This window comes from Sturnus vulgaris, chromosome 1 (assembly GCF_052056855.1).
Source record: "Sturnus vulgaris isolate bStuVul1 chromosome 1, bStuVul1.hap1, whole genome shotgun sequence".
Taxonomy (NCBI): domain Eukaryota; kingdom Metazoa; phylum Chordata; class Aves; order Passeriformes; family Sturnidae; genus Sturnus; species Sturnus vulgaris.
Window position 1 is genome coordinate 46,768,946 of NC_142243.1, and position 13,365 is coordinate 46,782,310.

At 36.6% G+C, this 13,365-nt stretch overlaps 1 protein-coding gene across 1 annotated transcript in view; it reads left to right on the forward strand.

The window, feature by feature from the left end:
• AVL9 (AVL9 cell migration associated) overlaps positions 1–13,365 on the forward strand; it is a 47,472-nt gene that overhangs the window by 16,657 nt on the left and 17,450 nt on the right. The window contains exons 3-10 of the mRNA XM_014889647.2: positions 1,519–1,604; positions 3,761–3,832; positions 4,639–4,728; positions 5,092–5,158; positions 5,793–5,833; positions 6,970–7,008; positions 10,387–10,456; positions 11,057–11,604. Of these exons, the coding sequence (XP_014745133.1) occupies positions 1,519–1,604; positions 3,761–3,832; positions 4,639–4,728; positions 5,092–5,158; positions 5,793–5,833; positions 6,970–7,008; positions 10,387–10,456; positions 11,057–11,604 (1,013 nt within the window). The remainder of the gene's footprint in view (positions 1–1,518; positions 1,605–3,760; positions 3,833–4,638; positions 4,729–5,091; positions 5,159–5,792; positions 5,834–6,969; positions 7,009–10,386; positions 10,457–11,056; positions 11,605–13,365) is intronic.

The window sequence follows — 13,365 nt, forward strand, 5'->3', positions numbered from 1 at the left end:
TTTAATTTGTTTTGTTTTTTAACTTGATATACTTAACTTCCTTACTGTCTAGTTTTTGGAGATCTGGTTTGGAAACAAAGGAAGTTTATCAAAATAATCCCTTTCTTAGCAGCAATAAGAGTGTCTCTGACTGCTCTGGGTCATGATTTTTGCTGAATTTTTGCATTGTTAAATACATTACAAGAAGTAGGCTACATTCAAAGCTAGGAAAATCACATGCAGCTGTATTTACCTGCTCTCTCTTGTCTCAGCATCATTCCAGTTAATACTCAACTTTTAACATTTTTATTGCTGTACTAGAAGAATATAAATGTTTATTTTTTGGTAAGGAAAAAAAGAGTTGGCAGCAAAGAGGAAATATATATATCCTTGTGTTTTGTAGGCAAGAATACACATGAATTTGAACCAGGCAAATAGATTTTCTGATAATAATTCATTTATTATAACTTTATTGGATATCTGGTTTTTGAGTTTTAAACTAATTCCTGTGGGTAGTTGCATTTGTGCAGAGAGAATGACTTGGTACAGGAAATCGTCTTACAGGCTTTTTAAAACCCTAGGTCATCTCCAGAATATAAACATGATCAAGGTGGTAAGCTTTGTTATAAAAAAGTCCACCTCTCTGTTGGTCATAATGCATATGGGATTGTCTCTCCTGTTAGTTTTCTTATTATGAAGCAAACAAAAAATTAATAGTTGGTTTCAAAAAAGATTTCACTCATGTTTTGAAAGGAGAGGACAACTGTCTTTCTTTGCTTAGGATTTAGCAACTTTTTTGCAGTAGTAGCAGGTGTGTGTGTATAGCTCAAGCCATAAAAGTCTTTCTCTTGTCATATTTTATAGATACTTTTGTTTTTTGTTTTGCACGTGCACAGAGACAGTAATTATTTTCTGTAAGACTAGGCTTATTTTAAAAGTACAAATTGCTTTTTATTTATTTTAAAAGCACAAGTGCTTTTTGGTAGTGTAGTGCTGGTAGTGGTGCAGATATCTACCTTGGCAGTGGTAGGAGCTTCTCTAACCTTTCAACTCTGTGTATCCTCCTTGCTGTTTGGGCTTTTTTTTCCTATCTTGACTGTGTTTGCCTTCTTAATGGCATCACATTTCCAGTTGTACACAGTGACTCACAGTGCCTTGCCTTTGTTCCTTTGTCCTGAACTGGGAAAGCAGCATTCCTGTAGGTTTCAGTGGTGCTTCTCTGCTGTCAGTAGCTGCTTCTGAAAAGCAATGTTGGCTTGGTTTGGCTAAACGTGAAACTGTCCTGTGCACTTGGAGATTCTTCCACAAATTATCTTGCAGTGTGAAAACTAATTTATATATAAATAACTTTAATTTATATATAACTTATATATAAATAACTTTATAGGTGACTTGTTCCTTTTTTTTTTTTTTTTTTAAGAAAGTAAGTGTGTGCCAGTACTTTCTGCAGTAAACCTTTAACGGATGCTGAAAATAAATATACCAAACTCTTAGTTAGTTAGTTAGTAAATTATAAAATAGTCTTGTCTTTTTTTCTAGATACCGTGTTTTTCCATCTGCCTCCAAGATGTGGGGATCGAACCACAGTGTATGGCATCTCTTGCTATCGGCAGATTGAAGCAAAGGTAACTTTCCAAGTTGTGAATTAATTATATTAATGAATAATAGGCTTGATACATTAACAAACCTAAAATTCCGTGGCTTTCATTACACCAACAGGCAAAAACCGCATGATTGCCTTACATGAAAAGTCTGTGAAAATACTCACAGTATGTGGCTTCAGAACTTGAGTATTCTCTCCAATACATCAGCAGTAGTATTTTCTGATCTTTTTCCATCTTTTGAAATGTTCAAGGCAATTGAAAAATATATTTTGTTTGTTGAAAGCCAATCCACCCATCATCACCAAGGAGCAAAACTCAATTGACAGTCTGTTAGGTGGCAAAGTTAAGTTTCCAGGCAGTAGGCCTTTTGGGTGAAAAAGTTGTAATTTCTCCCCACAGAGAATTTGTGTGCAGCCTGGGATCTGACCATGCAAGTGTAGGGATGTTTCTCTTCACCCACTTCCTTTGCCAAATGTACACTTGCAGAGTAGACTGGAATCTCCCCATTCATGGTAGCTGTTTAGTGATAACCAACCTTTAGCAGTAAAACTGAAAAACTGAGGAGACCCACAGTGTGCACATGACCACACTGAGGAAATTAAGTACTTGATCTACGCAAATCATCCCGTGGTTTCAAAAATGGTAATGGTATATGATCTGTGCACTTAAATTTGTAATAACTTCTCAATTTTATTTTAAAATTGCTTCTTTTTTCAGTGAATTGCCAAGAATCTGGAATGTCATGTGGATTTGAGTTTTAATTTGTACCCATTGACTATATGATACTCTGTTTCTGTGTTAAGTACATCTTGATTGTATTTCAAGTTCCTGTTCTTGCTCTAGGAGAAATTTTGCATGCGCAGTTTTTAATTCCATTTCTTTTGAACTAAATTCCATGTTGGTTTTCATTCACTCATTAGTTTTGCAGCGGCCTTCACTGTATTCTGTGATTTGTAGTCTTGCTGTATTTAACCATGGCTTTATTGTGCTCTTGATTCCAGTTTATGCTTTTTAGTATCCAATTAAGAAGATAAAGAGATACTTAAAGTGAACTATTTAAAACAACTGGAATAAAACCCAATGTGTTTCATTTGATAGCTCTAGCACTCTCTCTCTCTCTCTCTGTCCTTTTTGATGTGTGGGCCGCAGTCCATACATTTCCTATTTTGTACAGTTAAATGAATCATATGTGTATATTTTGCCCTCTCTGTTTCTACCTTTGCTGTTAAGTGCTGGGACCATTTGTCCTGGTTGAGAGTGTAGCTTATTTTATGGATGGCTCAAAAAAGATGCTTGAGTGTGAAACAAATAATTTTTGGGCAGAGACATTTTAATCTGGTCCATTTTCACAGATGATGTTAGAGAAGAGCTAGTGATGTGTTGTCCTTTCTCTCCTGTACATTCCCCTAAGTTAAAATGCTATTTCCTTTTCCAGATTATTGCCTTTTTCTCATGCTAGTGTATTTTAAACGGTGCTTTGCCAGTTGTCACAGCTGTATTTGGATCTTTGCTGGACACAATGAGATGAGAATACAGCTCTGAAATGTCAGTGTTTTTACTAGGTAGAATCATAGAATCGTCTCATACAATGGTTTAGATTGGAAGGAACCTTAAACATCATCTAGTTCCAACTCCCTGTCATGGGCAGGGATGCTACCCACTAGACCAGGTTTCTCAAAGCCTCATCCAGCTTATCCTTGAAAGCTGCCAGGGATGAGGCATCCACAGACTCATTGCTTTCCTTGCCAACATCCAGGTGGTTGAATTCCCCCATTAGGATGAGAGCTTGCAAGCACAGTGCTTCCCATAGTTGAAGCAAGGCCTTGTCAACAGGCTCCTCTGATCAGGCAGCTTATAGCAGACCCCAGCCAGGTGGCCTTTGTCCGTGCTATCCTTGATTTCTACCCACAAACTCTTGACCTGTTTGTGGCTGTTTCTCAAAGGCAGCTCTTCACAGTCTAACCATTCCTTAACATAGGAGATGACACTCATGCCCCTCCTTCCTAGCCTGTCCCTTGTGAAAACATAAGAGCATACTGTTGCATGGTTTGGATATCTCACCATAGCTAGTTTTAGGATTTTGTTTCAATAGGGGAGTGTGTAGCAACTAGACTTGGGAAAGAATTCCTTTTGAAATTATGTTTGGGTAAAAACACTGTAATACTTCTGTTTCTTAGGCATTAAAAGTACGGCAAGCAGACATCACCCGAGAAACTGTACAGAAAAGTGTCTGTGTTCTCAGCCAGCTGGTAAGAATGTTTGTTTACTCCCAAAACACTTTCAGGTAACCTTAATAATTGTTTTTCCATATTCTTATTTGAAACATTTGACTTCAAACATCTGTCTTAGCCATTGCAGAGTAAAGTTGAATTGGAAGGCTGTGGTATTTCAGTGAGCTGCCTTGATTTGTAGTATCTGTTTGTAACTGGAAAAGTGTCTGCCTGTTGTCATGGATGAGGATACCTATTTGCACTTCTGATCCTTCTTAAATGCTACTAACTCAATTTCATGTGGTAGAATTGAGGAGTTTGGCTAGTATAATCATGGAATGAGTAAGGTTGGAAAGGCCTCAAAGATCATCTAGCATAGTAGCTGGAGGGAGTGGCTACCACCTTCAGCTGTGAGGGAGGTTTTCTGATAGCCACACACAGAGCATATTCTTGCTTTGAAGAGATACCTTTTATTTCTTCCTATTCATCAAAAGCTGCTGGTCACCAGGCAGGGAACAGAAATTCTTTTTGTGCTTAAAGCTGGAGAAAGAACTATTACTGGAGCTATTACTATTATGAAAAGCATTAAAGCAGGAAACTGCTTTTCCAGAAAGATGTTCAGTGAGGGTATGGTACATGCAAATGGAAAGAAAATGAAATTATCATCATTTAAAATGAATACAGAAGAAAGATGCTGGGAGTTAGCCCCTGAGGACTACTCATCCATGAACTCTATGTATAATGAAGTGTCAGTATTGCAAGATAAGCATGGAAGAAGATTGAAGTTCAAAATGAGTGACTAAATAGTTTTATTCACTTGCTTTTGTGTTTGTTTTTCTTCCAAGCCTTTATATGGGTTACTTCAGGCAAAGCTGCAACTCATCACACATGCATATTTTGAAGAAAAAGACTTCTCACAAATTTCAATTCTAAAGGTAACTTTCCAGTAAAATCCACACAGGAAAGCCTTTAGTGTGTGGCCACAAACTTATTTTAATTTAGTGCTCAGATATTCCTTTTGCGTAAGTCATTCAGTTGTTCCGCTCCTGTGATACTTTAACATGAACTAAATGTACTACCCTAATCTCACAGACTCAGCTTTCTGATTTGTTGTGAGATATGAGTTGGTTGTCAGCCTGTATCTCTGTTGATTCCATTAGTAAAATTTATTTTTCTTTCTGGAATAAGCCATTTGACATCCTTAAATAAGTGAATTTTATTTATCCTGGGTTTTGTGTGACCATGTGCCATTGACACCTTCTAGGTTTTTTTTTTCACCTTTGTTCTAACTTTTACAGGAACTTTTTGATCATATGAATAGTTCCTTGGGCAGTACTTCGTTAGAAGGGTCACAAGTTTATCTTGGTAAGTGACTTGTTTTGTACAAAGCAGCAGGGATGATGTTACACTAAACAACACGTTTAGTGTTAGCTTGAGCTAATTTGTTTATGTGCATTAATAGATTAAACACCATAGGTCTGCATTTCTCTATTAATGGATTTAAATAAATGTAAAATGGAATGTTGCTTTCATAATAGTAGTTAGCTGCAGATCAAAAGCCCTTCTCCTTTACCTAACAGTCTGACTAGCAGCTGTTTATCTGCTTTTGGTAATTAATTTTTAGATTGAGCACCCAATGCCATCAAATTATTCAAGCTTGCCTCTACCCCTTATTTAGGATATCTCATGACCCAGTTCTGACTCTTCCCTGTGCTTTCTGAATGCACAGTGTAGTATTTACCTCAGTGTTTTCCTAATGCTGTGTGGCAGCCAACAGATGTTAACTCAGAGCACAACTGCTCATCTTATTACTGTCTCTATTGTCGATGAATTCTTGCTCCTGCTGAAAAAAAATTGAGTATGAATTCTGCTGTTGAAATAACCAGGTTCACACAATCCATAATGGATATCTCCCTCACACTGAAAAGCAGTGACAAGAAGTAAATTAGTATCCCTATCAGCTGTTGAATTGTAATAATTGCTCTCTGTGGTGTCTCAGGTCTGTCTCCTCGGGATCTTGTTCTCCATTTTAGACACAAGGTAGGCATTCTCTACTAGATATATAAAGTACTGCACTATTTTGGGGAGTAAAATGCTTTGTGAGGAACAAAAAAATAAACATATCTAGACATACCTGAGCTAGGAGTAAGAAGACTATTTCCTAAGTACTGCTGTTTAGAGGCTCCTGATTTTTCCCTCCCATTCCACCTGCATAACTTCAATGAAAACACATTCCAGACTAAGGAGTTTTGTTAGTCTGAGGGATTCCTGGAGATTTCTAGGTTTGTGTGACATTTTTTAATCCTATCCCAAAGTGCAAATGCTATCTCATTTGTGATCTTGTTTCTATTTCCTGTTTCTCGTTTGATGAATGTGATAAAAGACTCTTGCTTAAGTCTGTGCAGACACAACTTGGAGCATTTTTCCTGTGTTTTGGTAAATTTTGTAGCTTCTGCCATCACAGAACCTGAGGGGACTTGGACCTGTCCTTTTTCCTAACTTCTGTTGAAATTGAATATATATATATATGTACTATAGCTAAAGTAGAAATAGCATTTAGAATCTTTTATTAACTGAGATACATCAAGGAAACAACTTTGAGAATCTGAATTTCATGGTGTATTTGCACCTGCTTTGGAGATTTTTGAGATAGAACTCATTTTTATTTAACTTCAGATATCTGCCAATCATATCCCAGAAGCACCTGTGTTTTTTCTTGAGTGTAGAGAGTCTGGACAGCCACTTCTGATCTAGATGCCTCATCTGTAGATGCCTAAAATTAGGTGAAGTGAATACTATTTTTGGTATTTTGCTGGATTTTTTTCAGTAATTCTGTGGAGGAACTCTTTTATGTAGTTTACTGTTTTTTAAAATTCTGGAATTGCACAACATGTCCTTTCTGCTAAGCTACTTATGATTCAAATTACACAGTTTTTGTTTGTGGAGGTTTTGGTTGTTTCTTGGGGTTTTTTTCATCTATTTCATGCTATTTTTAAATGTGTGCTCAGGTGGAGAAAGGGTATTGGAACACTAGTTTCCACTGGTAAAATCTGGTCATTTGATTGTTATGCAGTGATTAACATAAAACCTTGAACAAGAGGTTATGCTTGCACATTATTTTTGAAAAATGGCACTGGTTCGCTCACCATTTTTTTCCTTTTGTGTTTTTTTTTCAGGTCTTGATCCTTTTTAAATTGATTCTTCTAGAGAAAAAGGTAACGTTTTTTAAGCAGGTAGTTTAAATAGAAATGCATCTGTTAAATATTTTTCATCTGTAAAATAGAAGCATCTGAAGTCATATCAACAACTTTGCATCAATATATAAATTGGGTTATTAGGCTAAAAGAAATTACTGTGTGTTGACCTATAAATTTGCCTCCACTTCTGCTCTGTCCACACTTTGCTTCTTTAATCCCAGCCAAAGTAAAATGTGATGAAATGCAACCAGAGAAACTTAACCTACTGTAAAATATAGGACAGGATATACATCATGCAGATAGGTACCTGTGTGGAGGAACTGGTAAGAAATGTGGGTACCTAAAAAGGCACAGCTTTACAGAGATCCAGTAAGTAGAACTGATTCAGGCTTTAAATAGACAGACCAAAAGAAACAAGTGCTAGAAGTGTCGTTCAGACCTGAGTTCCCATGGACACCTGCATGAGACAATGAAGAGAGCTGTATCTGTTTAGGTCAGGCTGAGCTCAGATTATCAGTTGGTAATAAATTCTGAATTCTAGGCTCAGTGCTTGCTTTGGGCTATCTTACTGCCTCAGAAGCAATGCTATTTTAGTAATTTAAGTGTAATATGCAAAATGTGAAAGCAGATGTGAAATCAAGACATTTGTTTTCTTCTGTGTTCATGTTAATGCCCTAGAGCAAGAGCTTTGAGTGAAATGAGTATCTGTCAGCTGCCAGACATATTTATGCAGGGATTTTATTTTGGTTTGGTTTAAGAATGTTATTTAAAGCTTTGTTTCAATTTCCCAAATGCTGCTTTTTCTTCAGTGAACCTGCTGTGTTAAAATCCAACTTCTTCAGATTGCTGGGAAGGCATGTTAGAATTTCCTGTTAGCTGCAGCTGGAAAGTCAGTAGGATTTAATCTATAAGTTATCAAAACAGTTGTGGAGGTATCTTTTGTGAGGCAGTAAATATGCTATTCCATTTTAAAATAGATGTAGCAGCTTCTCTGAAGCTTTTGCACTTGTCACTAAATTCTGTAGGTCAGATATACCTTGACAGTACTCAGTATTTGATGATGAGAATATATGCTGAAGATGACTATATTAAAGGCTGTGCAAAAGGTATGCTTGAGAAAATACAATTATGGCACAGTAGGGGTCAGCAGATCAGTTCAGCATTTAGGCACATAGAAAATAATTCAGTGAGCTATGTTTTTTTTCTGAAACTGCTCAAACCACAAGACACAAATGCACAGGAAGAGAGGAGAGGGTTTCCCAAATGTGTTCACGTTTGTCAAACATACAAAATTGTTTTGAAAGTAACTGAATGCTTATGGAACAAACCTGCAGGTTGCTTTGTGTCTGTTTTTCCTGAAACTCTGACAGGAAGACAACACTTGCAATTTCAAAAGAAAGTTTTGGTTTTCAGGCACTGCCTGTTTTCTGGCAAATGTTATAGTTTCAGAACAACTGTGGGAATTTGTATGTTCAAAGACTTTAAATATAATATGCAAGAAGCCACTCGTAATGCCAATTTTACTTGATCTGAAAAATGCCACAGACTAATTTCCTTTAATCCGTAGCAATTTGGTTGATGTTTTCCACAGGCTAAAAGAATTTTTTTCACCTCTCATCTGTTATTAGGCTGGAAGACTACTTCCAGATGGTGATAATTTCAATTTCTGCTGCCAGGACCACCCAGTTTGCTGATGTAGATGCTGTGGGCCATAGAGTGGGGTTGGGAGGGGTAAGGAATTGTGCATCCTTACAGACAGAAAGATGGCAGAGGGACCTGATGAAATAAATATAGAAAAGTATTTGCCTTAAGTAAGTGGTATACCCAAACAAAAACCTAGACTGGAATAGATTTATTTAAAACAAGGTACTTCTTTATAGGCTTAATTATTTCTGTAGGCTTAAAAATAAGCTTGGCTAAGAATCCATGGTGTTTGAGAATCTCCTGTGGGAGTATCATAAGCTTTCTGTTGCAGTTCATTGCTATTATATCATGCATTTTTCATGCATACATTATAAAGCAGCATCTTTAAAGTTAGACATTTTTATTCCCATTGGAGTCAACCAAAACTCTTTCCACTGATGAGCTACATGTTCTCATCATGATTTTTCAGTGGTTGTAACAATTTGAATTCACCTATCTTGTACAATTTTTCTTTGTAGTATGTTTAAGATAATATACATAGTCAATTTTCAGCCTGAGGTACCATTAAATATCATTTGGCCTGCATCAAAGCTGTGTAGGTCTTTCTCTTTGTTCCATCTGTTCACTAGCTTGTAGACTGGCAAATTCTAATGGGACATTTATCAGCATCTTCTAAAGTTTCATTCTTTCTTACAGAAGAAGTCTCTTATTAAGTCCACAAACTTGAGCTTTTAATTACATCATAGGCTTACTAAACTGGACTGCAAAGTTATAAAATCAGATCATTCTGTATTCTTTTACATTCCTGATTCCTTGTAATGCTCATGTATGTTTTTACTGGTATTGTGCTGATTAAGGATATAAAAATGGCATTTTTAAACGGGTTTACTTTCGTGGGGATTTTTTGGGATTGGGTTGTTTTGGTTTTGTTTGGGGTTTTTTTTTCTCCCTCTTTTACCCTGCAGGCCTATTTTGAAGAAATTCCAGTAGTAACATTCAGTCTGGCTTCTGTTTCTTCTTTCATTGCTAGCCTTTGATACCACCTTTTGAATTCCTAAGTAATTTACTAATTCCAGTCTCTCTGATTTAATTAAGAAGATTCTGTTTTCCCGTATTATGCCTTAAGTGCTTTACCAAAATTAGTATCAGTCGTGTCTTCTGTTTCCAAAATATCTTTTTTGTTACATATGAATATTACTGTAATAAATGCATGTAACATATATTCTATTTTTCATTTATCTACATATCCTTAATATAACTCCTTAAAAGAAATGTTTTTGCATAGGTTTGTATCAGTGTTCTGGAATTGAGATTATTTGGCCTCTTTGATTTATAACAGAGAATTTAATGTGCTACAAATGAGCAAGAATTTATGCAGCATGCCAGGAACAACTTTTTTGTCAGTTCCTCAGTAACTGGATCAATTTGAAAAAAAATCTTAAAAACCAGTAGAAAAATCTGAATAACTGAGAAGTGTGTTACAAAAACGTGTGTGTGTGTGTATATATTTATATTACAAATATTATATATGGATTCTGTAGATATATTTAAATATTTATGTTGAACTGTTGTAGGAAGTTTTGCTAGTAAGCAAACTTTCTAATATAACATGAAAAGCAGTGCCTTGAATAGTTCGCATGTGTCATTTGTCATGAGTAAGTGTAATGTTATTTTTCTCATTCTCCCCTCCCTAATTCCCCTTTCTTCTCTTGCATTCTCTCTTCCTCCCATTTCCCTCCCTTCTGCCACCAGGTGCTGTTTTATATTTCTCCTGTAAATAGATTGGTGGGAGCTCTGATGACTGTCTTGTCACTCTTTCCTGGTAAGAAGAGAAGTTTGAACTTCTTTTTGTATGCTTTCTGGTGATAACTGAGGCAGGTTACACTGTCACTTGGAAATCAACTTATGTGATAATAAAGTTAGGTTGATATGTTGCCTGAAAAATGGGTGACTTGTGTGCATGTTCCATGTACTATGCACACGCCTCCTAACATTTACTACTTGCACTTTACCAGTTATTTCTTGTGCTTAATTGGAGCCACTGGATTTTCTGTATTTCCTGTAGGTAACATAGATGGGGCCCCAGAATAAGTAACACATTCCTGTTGAGTTCCTTAAAACCCCAAAATATAAACTTTACCTTCCACATGTGCTCTTAAAAACAAACAAAGAAACATAAACCGTACCCTTGCTAATCCTTAGCTTCTAACCAGTCTTCTTAAAGCAAAATGTTAGGGCAGATTCTTTGGGAGAGAAAGTGTAGGGTTTGGGTTTGAGTTTTTTAACACACCCATCCCTCCCCAAAGTAGTTTTAAAAGACATTATTTCCTCTATGTACACAAGAGCCTTTCCCCCCCCCCCCCATAAAAGTCACTTAAATTTCGATTGAGATACTGATATTTGTGTGTGCTGTTCTTTCCAGGTATGATTGAACATGGTCTTAGTGACTGCTCACAGTACAGACCTAGAAAGAGCATATCAGAGGATGCTGGCTTGCAGGAAAATACTCCACGGTTGGATGACTATATTTCTGTGTCTGCTGCTGGTGCTTCAAATGCAGACTTAGGAATGGGAAAGGGAGACAGGAAAATGGCAGGAAATAATTCACTGGAAGGTCAAAAAGCAAGTGTGCCTTTCTCCCAGCCTGAGAAGACTTGCAATGGAGCTCAGTCCTCCAACAATACTGTGCAGCACTTGAAAATTCCTTCCCATGCTTCTCCAGCGTCCTCAGAAAGTGACTGGGAGACCCTAGATCCCAGCATTTTAGAGGAGTCTAATTTGAAAGAAGGAGAACGTGAGAATCCAGCATCAGAACAGGTGGAAAATGATCAGAGCAGTCACGTGAGCTCCAAAGGCCTCCCCATCACTGTGCAGCCCCAGGCAAACACTGGGCACGTGGTGCTTGTTCAAGGATTGGTGTCTGGGTTGGAAGAGGACCAGTATGGGATGCCACTGGCTATTTTTACAAAGGTAAGCTTGTTCTCTGTGGTACCTGGTAACTCATAAAGACTTCTTTTTTTTCCAGAAGTGGCTAATAATTTTGGTTACTGAACTCCAGGTGGACAGTAGGGTACTACAAAACATTTTAGTATGGTCTCTCCTAGGTAGATCAAAAGGCATGAGAGGGTTGTGCACATGTATATTTGCATTCCAGTTTCATACCTATGCTTTAATACTATTTGCAATTTTTTTGCAATTTTACATGGTGATAACTTGCAGTGCCACTGTGGTAAATAAATTGTACGTAGCAGAAACTACAGTTTTCCTTTACTCTGAGGAATTGGTGATCTAACCTATATAGGGCAAGATCAGAGTACTTCAGAAGCCTTTAGATACCTTAATCTAAACAAAGATTCTGAAAGCTCTGCCTTTGCTGACACCTAAGTCTATGTTTGCCTCTTTTAATTTATATCTATATAGGTATTTTTAAATGCATATGTGTATATATGCACAAAATATCTATATAAATGCATATATACATATACACACATAAAAAATATATAAGATGAAATTTCACCCTCCTGTCTGTGATAACTTTGTTTGTCTGTGTCTCTTTTTCTGTGCATGGTGCTGAGCTGCTGAATTTTAAGCTTGCACTGATACCTAACTGAACTCCAGGTATTCCAGAATCTCTAAGGACTCTGATAGGCATAGTCAGATATCAAGCAATAGGTCTGGTAAGTAGGGCTGGTTAGTAGAGCTAGTTTACCATAAAAACTGGTTAGAATGCATCCCTTTTAAAGATACTGCTGTCAATAAAAGAAGTTATATAGTACATTTCATTGTTTTGTTTTTAATGTAATAAACTTTTAAATGAATATTTGCCCATAGTAGAAGATAAGATTCAGATTTATTTCCTCAAGCTGCTGATCTTCAAAGTGTTTTTTCTTCATTTGCAGGGGTTTATTTGCATTTCCTTTAAGAATGTTGTATTTTACCATTGTGTTTAAGCTTCTCACTGTAGCTTTCATTGGAAATAGTACACTGTGTGGGCCCAAGTGAACAGCTCAAATGTCATTGCCCTGTATTGCCTCTTGTCACCATTAGAAATGCTATTTCAACTAAGATCTGCATTTGATGTTTGTCCTTACGATCTGACTAATGCGAGTTACAGCCTATAAGTTGTACTTAGTCTAGTTCTTTGAAAATACTAGATGGAAAGCAATCATAAAATAATTGATAAGGGGACCTCCAAGTGCATGCTTTTGTTTGCTCCTAAGCTCATCAAATGGAAAGAATTTTAAGGAAGCTGACAGTTTCTACATGTTTACCTTTTGTTCCACAAAGGCACTTTTCACTTGAGTTCAGCCAGTGTAATTAAAGTAGAAAAGGCTTTGCATGTCTGAGTTAGCAGAAACATCTGATTCAAAGTTACAGTTTTAACCACTTACTGGAAAGTTTGCATCTCATTTAGTGCTCTTAACTCAGGATTGTTTTATACCATGCCATGGAAAGACTAAGAAATCTAACAAATTTGAATGGGAGGAGGTTTTGCTGGGTGGCATAGTAATTATCAAGGTACACCTGAGCATAAGGGAAAATAGCTTGTGGTACTTGTTTCTTTAGTACCAGTTCTGTAAGATGTAATAGTAATTTCATTTGCATTCTTTTAAAAAAGAATGGAACATGTCGTGGAAATAAAAGTTGTTGTACTTACAAATGTGCATTTGTAAACTGAATTTTGATAGTTAAATAGTGAAAGATTTCCCAGACTTTGCTACGTTAGTGTAC